This window comes from Macaca thibetana, chromosome 2 (assembly GCF_024542745.1).
Source record: "Macaca thibetana thibetana isolate TM-01 chromosome 2, ASM2454274v1, whole genome shotgun sequence".
NCBI classification, from domain to species: domain Eukaryota; kingdom Metazoa; phylum Chordata; class Mammalia; order Primates; family Cercopithecidae; genus Macaca; species Macaca thibetana.
In genome coordinates, this window is record NC_065579.1 from 145,273,568 (window position 1) to 145,286,493 (window position 12,926).

Genomic DNA, 12,926 nt, shown 5'->3' on the forward strand with positions numbered 1-12,926 from the left:
AAGATGGTGCCACTGCACTCCAGCCTGGGCCACAGAGTGAGACTGTCTCAAAAAAAAAAAAAGAAAAATCATGTCCCCATGTTTCTCTTAAGCTCTGTCTTCAGGTCACAAAATCTGAGATGCAGTCACCCTGTACAACTCATCATTCTCTGAAATGTCATATATTTTCATTCCTTCCTGCCCTGATACATGCTATTTTTTTTCTGCCTGAAACACCATTCCCAATATCCTCAGCCTAACTCAAAGATGGCCTGCTCAAAGATAACTTCTAACAAGACTTCCCATCTCTACCAAGTAGTGATGTTACCCTCTTTTGTATCCCTAAAAGCCATCTATATAGCTTTCTATTATGTCACACACTGCATCACACAGGGGCTCTTTGCTATCAAGTGTGTCTCCGCCAGCCTGTGAGCTCTTGCAGGTAGAGACTATCACTTTCCCCGCTCTATGTCAGCAGCTCCTCTGTGAAAGGGCTATCCTAAGTGGGTACTCATAAACGTTAGTTGAATGAATGAAAGCAAATAGAGAAAAGTAAGGTCAAAACTAAGAGCTAGATTTTAAAGTCAAACCAATCTGGGTTTAACTCCTAGGCTCCACCATTTACTAGCCGTATGAAATCTTGGACATATAATTTCACTGCTCTGAGCTCTGGTTTACTCATTCCTAAAAAGTTGATAAGGAAAGTAGTACCCACTTCATTGGGTTTTATAAGAATAAAATAGGATAAAACATGCAAAGCAGTGAGCACAGTACCTGGTATCACAGCAAACACTCAATAAGCAGGAACTAACAATGATAATGTATAATGAATAGTAACAGAATCTCAGAAAATGAAAATATAACAGGCATGACTGCAATTGGATTTGCAATTGGATTACATACCTGTTTTCCACTCAGTTGGTAGAAGGAAATTTTCTGTCCCCAGTCAGCCACAGCCAGGATGTCATTACGTTCCTCTCTAATCAACAGAAGATAAAAGACGTTATGAAGGGCCACAGCCTGCTGATGAGTATAGCTCTAAGGGCTTAAACAACAGGAACAAGAGAGCCCTGGCCTCAGGTTGCCAAATGTTGTACAGCTTTACTGAGGCCAAAAGTTGTAATTTGGCCCAACCCATCCATCAGTCTTATGGGATGAAGCAGAGGTGAGGTTTAGCCTTCCTGGGATCTGCTGTTTCACTGAGTCCTCTGCTATGAGCTTATGGTGCTGGGGACACTGCTACAGCTGAAGAATATAAACCTCTCATTTCAGAGCTTACTGGGGAGCAACACTAAGACAGACAAGGCTCCAATATTGAGACTGCTTTTCTCTTACATACTGGAAAATGTGGGGAGATGGCAGAGAAACATCTCTTTCAATACAAACGCATTTTTTAATAGAAGGAAAACTTGCTTGCTTTTCCTGAAGAAAGAAAATTAACATCTAAAAATAAGTTCTCCTGCAGGTGGGGGTCCTTGCACAAGTGAAATGGTTTCTGACTGACTCTAATTTTCAAAAAAGAGCAATGGGCTCTCTGAAAACATGCAACTTGTCTTTGAAACTGATAACCTATGGGGATCAGTACCATGGGGCTGGGACTGTAGGACCAGCACATAGGAGAAACTCCCTTGCCTGAGGCTAGGGAGCAAGCTACCTGGGAATCTAGTTCAAGAGAAAAGTGGCAGCACGTGGTGGCTCACGCTTGTAATCCCAGCACTTTGGGAGGTTGAAGCGGGTGGATCACCCGAGGTCAGGAGTTCGAGACCAGCCTGGCCAACATGGGGAAACCCTATCTTTACTGAAAATACAAAATTAGTCGGGTGTGGTGTCACGTGCCTGTAATCCCAGCTAGTCCAGAGGCTAAGGCACAAGAATCACTTAGAACCCGGGAGGCAGAGGTTGCAGTGAGCCGAGATCGTGCCACTGCACTACAGCCTAGGTGACAGGGCCAGACTGACTCAAAAAAAAAAGAAAAAAACCAAAAGCATTCCTAGCCTTTGAGGCTGGGTCTTAATCCACCTAATGTTGCCTCTTTGTTTATTAATTCCAGCTTTTCTGATCCCAGTGTCTTGTGGTCACCTGGTAGCACCACTGGATATGTAGGCAGACAAGCTAAGGCCTTGTTTGTAAAACCCAGTCAAGAGTGGCAAATGTCATAGGCACTAACTCAAAACTAAGGGAAAAGAGACAAAGGCCAAGAGGGACGTTAATGAGGGAGCCTGCAGATGATCTTTGTGTGAACTGGCACTGAAGTCCAAAGTACAAACAATCCAGGAGCCCAGCCCACCAGTGAGCCCTCTTGGGGAGGCCACATATGGCTCTGGGCTGGGCTCAGTCCCTGTGAGGTGGATTAGTGATTTTCAACCCCCTTTTTCCTTCTAGGGCAGTAGGATTCTTTACGAAACAAAAACTCATGTTGAAACAATCAAAAGCACTGAAATGGGGACCCAAAGCCATACCTTCCTCCTTTACCGTCCCCACTTCCTAGCCCCCATGACCTCAGGGTGGGATTCTTCCAAGGAAACTCAGGTACCATGGAAAACAGTTCGGAAAGTCCCAAGCTAGTGCCCAACTGTGATATCCTGGCTACCCCAGCTTTCCCCACTCTGGCCTGCCCATGTTTTCCCTACAGGCAATCTCGACTGAAGAGAAGAAAGAATGACTGGACAGCCAGGATTTGAGTGTGAGGACTGTGGCTAAGGTAAGGGCTTCCTCACTGACATGCATCCTAGAAAATGCAAGGTAAGGTAAGGGATAGTGTGGGAACAGGCTAAGAAACGTGTTCAGTAATAGAGGAAGTGTCTAATGATGGGGCATCCACAAAAGGGCACACGCTTCAGCAATTAAAAATCATGTTCTTTGAAGGATTTATAATGTTACTGGAAAGGGGTCACACTATAATGTTAAGTGAAAAAAAGCAGAATATAACTTAATTATATGAACACACTAAAAGACTGAGGAGAAATACACTAGATTGCTAACAGTGATTTCCTCAGGTGATGGGGTTTTATCAGAAAAGCTGAACTTTCTCCTTTAGTCTTTTCAGTATTTCCTATAGTTTCTCACAGGATCACTTTATAACCCACACACAATTTTTAAGGGTGTGTCTCCTTTTTTTGAAGGAGCTTTCACCCACAGTTCCCCCCAGTCCCTGTACTCCCTTGGCCAAGGAGCTTAACATCTGTCCTGGCAAGTCTGTGTGGGGCCTGGGCCCTTACCAGGAGGGTTCCCACTCATTGGGACACACTCACAAGTTGTCGTCCCTGGGACTGTCGTCTTCTTCCTCTGGTTCTTCCTCCTCTGCCTCACTACCCTGACTACTGTACACTGCTGACTTCAGAGTGGAAGGGATTTCCTGAAAATATCTGTTGACAATGACATCCTCGGCATCCTCATTCTCTCTGTTCATCCAGAAACTCTCCCATCGGCTGTAGACAGTAAGTAGTTGTTCAAAATTACATTGCCTAGAACTACACTAAAACTATAATTTAAAATCCTGTCAAGGAGCCCCTGGGGGCCGGGTGCGGTGACTCAATGCCTGTAATTCCAGCACTTCGGGAGACCGAGGCAAGTGAATCACCTGAGATCAGGAGTTCAAGACCAGCCTGACCAACATGGTGAAACCCTGTCTCTACCAAAAATACAAAAAATTAGACAGGTATGGTGGCATGTGCCTGTGATCCCAGCTACTCAGGAGGCTGAGGCGAAAGGATTGCTTGAACCTGGGAGGCGGAGGTTGCAGTGAGCCAAGATCACACCACTGCACTCCAGCCTGGGTGACAGAGTGAGACCCTGTCTCAGAAAAAAAAAAAAAAAAAAAAAAAGATAATAAAAATAAAAAATAAAAGGAGCCCCTGAACCCTACCTGGAGGAAGACAGCCACCAGTTATATAGGACATCCTGCTTCTCATGAATTAAAAATGGTAGCCTAGAGCCACAAAGTCCTCTGCAGCCACAAATCAAACAGCAGGAACTCTGGGGTGGGCTAATGGCCTTTGATAGCATTACACATGCATGGTACAGCATGGGCCAGACAAAATTATTCAGGAAGAAGCATAATAACCTTCCAAACAACCTTCTAAATCAAGTAGGCAACCATCTGTAAAGTGACATTGAGCTGGTAAACAAGTAGGACCTTTAATTTACCTTCAGAGGACTCCATAAAGGATACTGATGGTTTAATAGTATCATAGGATATATAAAGAGCATATAGGGTCAGGTGCAATGGCTCACACCTGTAATCCCAGCACTTTGGGAGACTGAGGTGTGTGGACAACCTGAGGTCAGGAGTTCAAGACCAGCCTGGCCAACATGGTGAAACCCATCTCTACTAAAAATACAAAAAATTAGCCAGGTGTGGTGGCGGGCACCTGTAATCCCAGCTACTCAGGAGGCTGAGACAGGAGAGTTGCATGAACCCAGGAGGTGGAGATTGCAGTGAGCTGAGATTGCACCATTGCACTCCAGCCTGGGCAACAGAGTGAGACTCCATCTCAAAAAAAAAAAAAAAAAAAAAAAAAAAAAGCATATAATTAGTTTACTGTCAAAGTCACATGGACATAGAAAGGAAAGTGTGTACAAAATTTGAGAAGGTAGGTGCCAACTGCTCGTGTATCTCTAGGCTTTAGGGATGTCTGCAGACTTAATTTTGACTTTCTGGCAAAGGCAACAAAAAGGCTCATGAAAAAGCTATTTATTAACAGGTGGGCACATATTCTGCCCAAACTTGGAGGGAAGAACTAAAAAAGGAAAGGCAAAAATGAAGCCACAGCAGAGAGCTCCACTATTGATTCATAAGGAAACGGTCCTCCTGCATCACTCACACACCACACACACACCATACTCATGTACATGTGCACATACACATATGTGTGCATGCACATGTGTGCACACATGCCACACACACACTTTGGCCTGGCCTAAATAGCTCATCTGCTTTGCTAAAATCTCCAGGATGCATTCCAAAACTGAACTTTTCAGCAGGCTCTTAAAAAATTCCATACATTCTTAGGTAGCAGGACCGTTAAAAAAAAAAAATCCATACAAATGGAGCAGGTTCTAAAACAGACTATTCAAGTGAGGTGAGAAGCCTTTGAATCTAGGGAGACCTCAGGAAGGCAGAAAGCCCTTCTTCATGATGGTGTTTGTTCTAGAAGGAGGACAATTTAAAGAGTACCTTGAAGGGTTCCAGCAGATGGACCATATTGGCGAAAGGGAGCCCCCTGGCCGCTCGATCTTCACTTTCTCCTCGCCATTTTTGTTCCGTATGCTGATGATCCCATTGAACATCCCCAGCGCCAGGTACTGACCATCATTTGTCCAGCTGTGCACACAACCAACAAAAGGCATGGGGATAGAGGAAGCATCCCACAGAAGGTAAAACTAGTGAGGATGATGCCTTGGTTTGAAATAAAAGTCTGAAGAGGCAGCAACAGCTGGGATGGATATGGTTTCATTATTGCCAGTCCTGACATAAAGTCAGAGGATCAAACTTAAAATGCTATTTAGTTCTGTAATCAACAGTGAGAAGTGAAGGCACTATTTGGTACCTTTTTCTGAGCTCCCCCAGCCCTGTGTACACACCTCTATGACAGCCCTTACCTTGTGCCTACATCTCTGGGCCAGCCACCACTTCTCACTCTCCATCTCAATCCCCTCCCACTTAAAGAGCACCTTAAGAACAGACTTAGTGTCTTCCAATCCCTAGGACAGTGCTTGCTTTGTAGAAGGTGCTCAGATGCTGAACGGAAGGGATATACTCCTAGAAGCTGAACAGCTACCATTTAGAGTGTCTGCTGTACACCAGGTGCTGTCCTGCATGCTTTACACTCATAAGTTTGCGTACATTTCACGACAATCCCGTCAAGTCAGTATTTTTATCCCTATTTGTCAGATGAGGAATATAAAGCTCCAGCTCAGAAAGATTTAATAACTTTCTTGAGGTCACATGGCCTGTCAATGACAGATTCTGGATTCTAATCCAGGTCTAGCATCAAAGTGTGGGAGGGAAAGCTTTCTTCCCCACAGATGCTGCCTGGACAATGACAGCCTCACATTTTCTACAAGCCTCCACTCAGTATAGCTGGGTGTTGAGGCTTGTTGCTAGGTAACTGCATGAAGGCAACTTGTAGTTCTCTTTTGCTTCATGATCAAAGGCATAGGTCTTTCCCATTGAGGAGACCAAAAAAGAAGAAAAAAGGAAATACAGGGGCCTAAACCAACTACTTAACACAAGACCTTCTCCGCTGCATGAAATAATTGGATTTTGAAAGTCTGTGTGGAAGATGAAGGAACATAAATCTTATTGTCAGAGCTGCACTTACCTGCAGCAGATGATCTTGCTGCTTGATTTGTGTTTGGAGACAGACTTCTGTTCAGGAGACCACAACCCTTCAATGCATAATAATATAAAAGAAGATGGATTGGTTGGAATACTACCCAGCAATAAAAAGGAACAAATAATTGAAACATACAACAACTTAGATGGATCTCCAGGACTTTATGCTGAATGAAAAAACACAATCTCAAAAGGTCATATACTTACTGTATGATTCTATTTCTATAACATTCTTGAATGACAACATTATAGAAATGGAGAACGGATTTGTGGTTACCAGGGTTTGGAAATAACTGGAGGTAAGGTGAGTAGATATGACAGTAAGTGGTAACTTCATGGTGATGGCTTAGCTCTGTGTTGCACTGGTGGTAATCTACACATGTGATAAAACAACAGAACTATATAATATACACACTTTGTGCCAGTCTCAGTTTCCTAGCCTTGATATTGTATAATAGTTACATAAGATGGATCCACTAGGGGAAACTGGATGAAAAGTACGTAGACTTCTTGATACCATCTTTGTAACTTACTATGAATCTATAATTCTTTCAGAAGAAAAATAAGATAGATTGGTAAAGTGCCAGCCAACTTTTCAGGGATCTGACTCTCAAAGAAATGACAATTTCACTGTTCATAACTCTGACATTGCAACTAGAATATAACCTAGCATTTAAAATAACAATGCTGCTTTCTGAAAATCTAGTTTTCTTTCATAGGTCTCAATCACAACACATAGACCTTATCTGAGCTGTGCCTCTTCCATGGCATACTGGTCACCTAAGGCTTGCTCCTCCCTGTCCCAGATGCCCTGGCTCAGTGCCTCATAGCAACAAGTGTATGTCTAGATAACATAAGCAAATTATTCTATTTGCCAAGTTGCGAAGTACAATCAAGAAGGTAACTCCAGGGCACAAATATATAGCCAAGTGCAACACCAAACAAGTTATTTTTTGCCTTTTCCCTGGTCCAAAACGCTTCTCCAAACATTCTGACTTGTGCACATGTTATCTGTGTTCCACCAAGCCTGCCTGGAGCTCCCAGCTGGAGGAACCTCCTTCTTCTTGGGCGTCCTTCAGCAGTGCTTAGCAGGGCAGGCTTTCTATGTAATCACCTGGTCTAAGGTCCAAGCCCTGGTTCCTCTACCTACTAGCTAAGGGACCTTTACCTCTTTTTCATCAGTAGGGTGGGAATAATACCTGACACCTCAGGGGCTGTCATAAAGCTCAAATAAAAATTCATTTCTAATCCTCAGAACAGTGCCTAGCACACTGCAAGCATTCAACTTTAATATTGTATTTTTTAAAATCCCACCTTCCCCTAAGACCATAAGTTCCTTGAGGGTAGGGATTCTATTTTGTCTTTTTAATCTTCCAGTATAAGCATACAGACCAGTGCTTCACATGAAGAAAATGCTATAAAATACGTTAAACAAATGATAGGCCTTTCTCCATGTATTTATACAATTGGCTTTCAATTCCATTCTCTCTTTTGAACCTCAGAACCAGAACCGTATCAGTGAGACAGTGAGTAGCATGCTCCTTTTAGATAAGGGAACTGAAACACTGAGAGGGATTAGGCCTCTGACTCCTCATCTAGTGACTCCATTGTATCCACTAGCAAGGAACACAGACTGATAGAGCTGAAAACAGAATTAACCATTAATGGAAATAACCTATAAGCCTCTGCCCAATTTCACTCCCTTCTTCCCTCCATAGACATTTTACTGATACCTCTTTTGTGCCAGTACTACACCAGTGCTGTAACGCTGGCACGGGACCATGGCCAGGATGAACTCCTCAAGGTGTTCAGCCCCTCAGGGAGGACAGCTACAGCCGCCCCAACAAGTAATGATGACAAACTGTGCAAGAAGTACAACTGCAACAGTGAAGAATTTCACATACACACAGATGTGGGTCAATACAAAGGTGAGGACAACTGCACTGTCCTTGCCACGGTGAGTCAGGGAAGGCTTCCTAGAGGCAGTAACACCAAGGGAAAGCTTCCCAGAGGCAGCAACATCAAGTTATGCCTGTGCCCTCCCAATCTTCTTACCATTTCCTTTGCTGGGGCCCTTCCTGTAGTCTCTGATGTCTTACCAGAGTAAAGGTCACCATTCACTATCTTGGTTTCTACACGATTTAAAGAATAACTGTCAGCCTCCCCTCAGCCATTGAAGGCAGAGAAGTAGTATTAACTCTCTCAGGATAAAATCACCATATTCTGAATGCATTTCAGCATTTTTAGCCCAGATTTTCAGTTATTTCAGGACAGGAGATCAGGAAGCAGAACCTACCAAAGTCACTGGAGGAACAAGATGCCAGTTGATGAGTAATAGGATTGTAGGAGACACACTGTATAGCATCATTGTGCCTGGGAAGTAAACAACTGTAGATTACTATGCAGCAAACCACAAACATTTCAGTGGCTACAACTGAAGATTTAAATAATGAGCCCACAGCCTCTGACTACAGACCACTTGCACTTCTGCAAGTGACCAACAAAAAGCACAGAAATTAATTCTCCTACTCCAAAATAATTAATTCTTCTCACCTACTGTTTTCTTTTTTATAGAGATGGGGACTCGCTTTTGGCCAGGTTGGTTTTGAACGCTTGGCCATAAGCAATCCTTCCACCTTGGCCTTTAGGTGCTTTATTTGTGGTTGTTACTCTTACTGTTTTGCGGAGGCCCAGAAATGTAAGATGGAGGTGCAATGAAAACATTACAGACCAAGATCTGGAAACATGAGAGATCCTTCAACAACAATGAAAACTGAGCAAATCATGTACCATGCATGGCATCTCAGCCCCAGTTTTATTCCTTCACTTGTGGGTAATACTTTACTTACAACATCACTCATTCATTCATTCATTTATTCAAAAATTATTTGTTGATTTGTACACCCATGTTCATAGCAGCATTATTCATAATAGCTAAGAAGTGGAAGCAACACAAGTGTCCATCAACAGATGAATGGATAAAGAAAATGTGGTCTATATATACAAAGGAATAATATTCAGACTTAAAAAGGAAGGAAGCTGAGCCCAGTGGCTCACACCTGTAATCCCAGCAGTTTGGGCACCCGAGGGAGGATTGTTTGAGCTCAGGAGTCATAGTGAGACCTCATCTTCACAAAAAATAATAATAATAAAGAAAAAAAAGGAAGTAAATTCTGACACATGCTACAACACAGATTAGCCTTGAGGACATTACGTGAAATGAAATAACCCAGCCATGGCCGGGCGCGGTGGCTCAAGCCTGTAATCCCAGCACTTTGGGAGGCCGAGACGGGAGGATCACGAGGTCAGGAGATCGAGACCATCCTGGCTAACACGATGAAACCCCGTCTCTACTAAAAAATACAAAAAAATAGCCGGGCGAGGTGGCAGGCGCCTATAGTCCCAGCTACTCGGGAGGCTGAGGCAGGAGAATGGCTTAAACCCAGGAGGTGGAGCTTGCAGTGAGCTGATATTCGGCCACTGCACTCCAGCCTGGGCAACAGAGCGAGACTCCGTCTCAAAAAAAAAAAAAAAAAAAAAAAAAAAAAGAAATAACCCAGCCACAAAAGAACAAATATTGTATGACTCTACTTATATGAGGTATGTAAAGCAGTCAAACTCAGAGAGAAAGAAAGTAGAATGGTGGTTTTCAGGGGCAGGGGGTAGGAGAGAAGGGTGAGCAGGTAATTTGAAGGATATAGAATTTTAGTTTAGCAGGATAAAAGAGTTTGGGAGATTGGTTGCACAACAATGTAAATGTATTTAACATTAAACTGTAAACTTAAAAAGTAGTTAATATGATAAATTTTATGTCATGTATATTTTACCACAATTGAAAAGAGGCCAGGTGCAGTGGCTCATACCTGTAATCCCAGTAGTTAGAGGACAGAATGAGCCAAGGAGTTCAAGACCAGTATGGGCAACAAAGTGAAACCCTGCCTCTACCAAGAAAAAAAAATTTAAAAATTGGCCAGGTGTAGTGGTGTACACCTGCAGTTCCAGCTATTTGGGAAGCTGAAGTAAGAGGATTATTTGAGCCTGGGAGGTTGTAGTTGCAGTGAGCTAGGTACCACTGTGCTGTAGCCTGGGAGACAGAGCAAGAGCCAATCAAGAAGGGAAGGGAAGGGGAGGAAAGAAGGAAGGGGGGAGGAAAGAAGGAAGGAGGGAGGAAGGGAGGGAGGAACGGAGGAAGGGAGGAAGGGAGGAAGGGAGGAAGGAAGGAAGGGAAAGAGAAAGAGAGAGAGAGAGAGAGAAAGAAAGAAAGAAAGAGAGAAAGAAAGAAAGAGAAAGAAAGAAAGAAAGAAAGAAAGAAAGAAAGAAAGAAAGAAAGAAAGAAAGAAAGAAAGAAAGAAAGAGAAAGAATTGGTGAGTGCCAATTATGGATGGGCTAGGCATTGTATCAGGGACACAAGAGTGAGAAAAAAAAAGATGCAGTATCTGCTCTTATGGAACTTAGGAAGGAAGGAAGGAAGGAAAGAAAGAAGGAAAGAAGGAAAGAGAAAGAAAGAAAAAAGAAAGAGAGAGAGAGGGAGGGAGGGAAAGAAAGAGAGAGAGAGAGAAAGAAAAGAAAGGAAGGAAAGAAGGAAGGAAGGAAAGAAAGAGAAAGAAAGAAAGAAAGAAAGAAAGAAAGAAAGAAAGAAAGAAAGAAAGAAAGAAAGAAAGAAAGAAAGAAAGGAAGGAAGGAAGGAAGAAAGAAGAAAGAAAGAAAGAAAGAAAGAAAGAAAGAAAGAAAGAAAGAAAGAAAGAAAGAAAGAAAGAAAGAAAAATTGGTGAGTACCAAGTATGGGCTAGGCATCGTATCAGGGACACAAGAGTGAGAAAAAAAAACAGATGCAGTATCTGCTCTTATGGAACTTACAGGCTGATGAGCAATACTAATCAGTCACCAGAATAAATCTAAAACTGCGATTGTGAGAAATGCCTCAAAAGAGATCTGTCCCAGCCTAGAGAGGCAGGAAAGTCCTTACAAAGAAAGTGACATTTGAGTCTGAGATTTGCAGGATAAGTAGGGACTAACTAGTAGAGGAACAGGGGAAGAACACAGCAGATCTCCAATAGTGAGAGGAGGCCTGGAGCACACTGACCCCAAGTTTCTGACATTTGACACTGGGTGGATATAAGGCCATTCTCTGAGATAGGGCCACTGGAAGATGACAGGTTGGGGGTGGGATAAAGTCTACAATGTCAGATGAACTGAGATGAGCTTCATGAAAGCACCTGGCCCAGTGCTGACCATGCCAGTAAGTGGCCAAGAAATATTCATTAACTTATTCACTACTCAATCTTCCTATACCAACCACACACACCCACAACTTAATTTCAAGTTCAATTTAAGAGAAAAAAGTTTTCTCCTACATCTTTTCTAAGATGTAGCCTCTAAGAGGCTTTTGCTGCAATTATTCAATAAGCATCAAACTCATAATACTGTACACCTAAATGGTTACTTACGTGTACTTCAGAATGCCTTCCAGTTTTGATGTCCAGATAATAACGCTTTTGTCAGCTGATCCAGAAGCAAAGCGCTTGCCTAAAAGTGTTTTTAAAATGGAAAGTCTTACATTTATCTTAAACCAGTATTTCCCAGAGAGAATTCTTTAGAAAACTAGTTCTTTAAGGTACCTAATAAGTGTTAGCTTCTTTACTACTTCTTATCAGTACTGGGAGGCAGGACCTTGGAGTCAGAATATTTGGGTTCCAAACCTGCTTTGTCTGACACTGAGTAAACAGAGATGTATTGCGGGTCTACTACTATATAGTTGTCATGTTCTATGCTAGGGATCAAGTAATGATTAAAACACACATGATCCCTACTTTATAAAGTTTAGTCTAGTGTAAGAAGTAGGCATCAAATTAATCTAACAAAAATACAACGTGGTAAGACACAGATCCTATGAAAGAGAATAACTAGGGAACTTGATTTACTCTTTTACTTAAATTTTTATTTTTGACAAATAATATCTACTTATGAAGTACAATGTGATATTTTATGTACATACACATTGAAGAATGATTAAGCTAATTAACATATCCATCACTGCAGATGCTTTTTTTTTATAGTGAGAACATTTAAAATCTATTCCTGGCCGGGCGCGGTGGCTCATGCCTGTAATCCCAGCACTTTGGGGGGCCAAGGCAGGTGGATCACGAAGTAAGGAGATGGAGACCATCCTGGCTAACACGGTGAAATCCCGTTCGGTAAAAATATAAAAACAAAATTAGCCAGGCCTGGTGGCAGGTGACTGTAGTCCCAGCTACTCGGAAGGCTGAGGCGGGAGAATGGCATGAACCCAGGAGGTGGAGCGTGCAGTGAGCCGAGATCTCACCACTGCACTTCAGCCTGGGCAATAGAGCGAGACTCCATCTCAAAAAAAAAATCTATTCTTGTACCAGTTTTGAAAAATAGGCTATTATTAACTATGGTCACCATGCTGTGCAACAGATCTCAAAAATGTACTCCTTTTGTCTGACTGAAACTACCCTTTGGTCGACATCTCCTGGGGGACCTAATTTAGATGAGGGAAGGTTTCTCTAAGGATGAGATCCTTCAGTGGAGACCTAAAGGATGAGCAGAGCTTAGCCAGATGTAGAGAGGAGAAAGACCCATCCACAT

At 42.7% G+C, this 12,926-nt stretch overlaps 1 protein-coding gene across 9 annotated transcripts in view; it reads right to left on the reverse strand.

Moving 5' to 3' along the window:
- Nucleotides 1-12,926, reverse strand: part of IFT122 (intraflagellar transport 122) — a 97,479-nt gene that overhangs the window by 50,669 nt on the left and 33,884 nt on the right. For 4 of the 9 annotated variants that reach the window (XM_050781584.1, XM_050781585.1, XM_050781587.1 and 1 more), the window contains 6 exons: nucleotides 11,765-11,843; nucleotides 8,613-8,689; nucleotides 6,303-6,369; nucleotides 5,156-5,302; nucleotides 3,231-3,407; nucleotides 883-958 (listed from right to left, as the gene is read on the reverse strand). In XM_050781584.1, the coding sequence (XP_050637541.1) occupies nucleotides 883-958; nucleotides 3,231-3,407; nucleotides 5,156-5,302; nucleotides 6,303-6,369; nucleotides 8,613-8,689; nucleotides 11,765-11,843 (623 nt within the window). The remainder of the gene's footprint in view (nucleotides 1-882; nucleotides 959-3,230; nucleotides 3,408-5,155; nucleotides 5,303-6,302; nucleotides 6,370-8,612; nucleotides 8,690-11,764; nucleotides 11,844-12,926) is intronic. The other 5 variants (XM_050781589.1, XM_050781588.1, XM_050781591.1 and 2 more) reach the window with 2 other exon arrangements.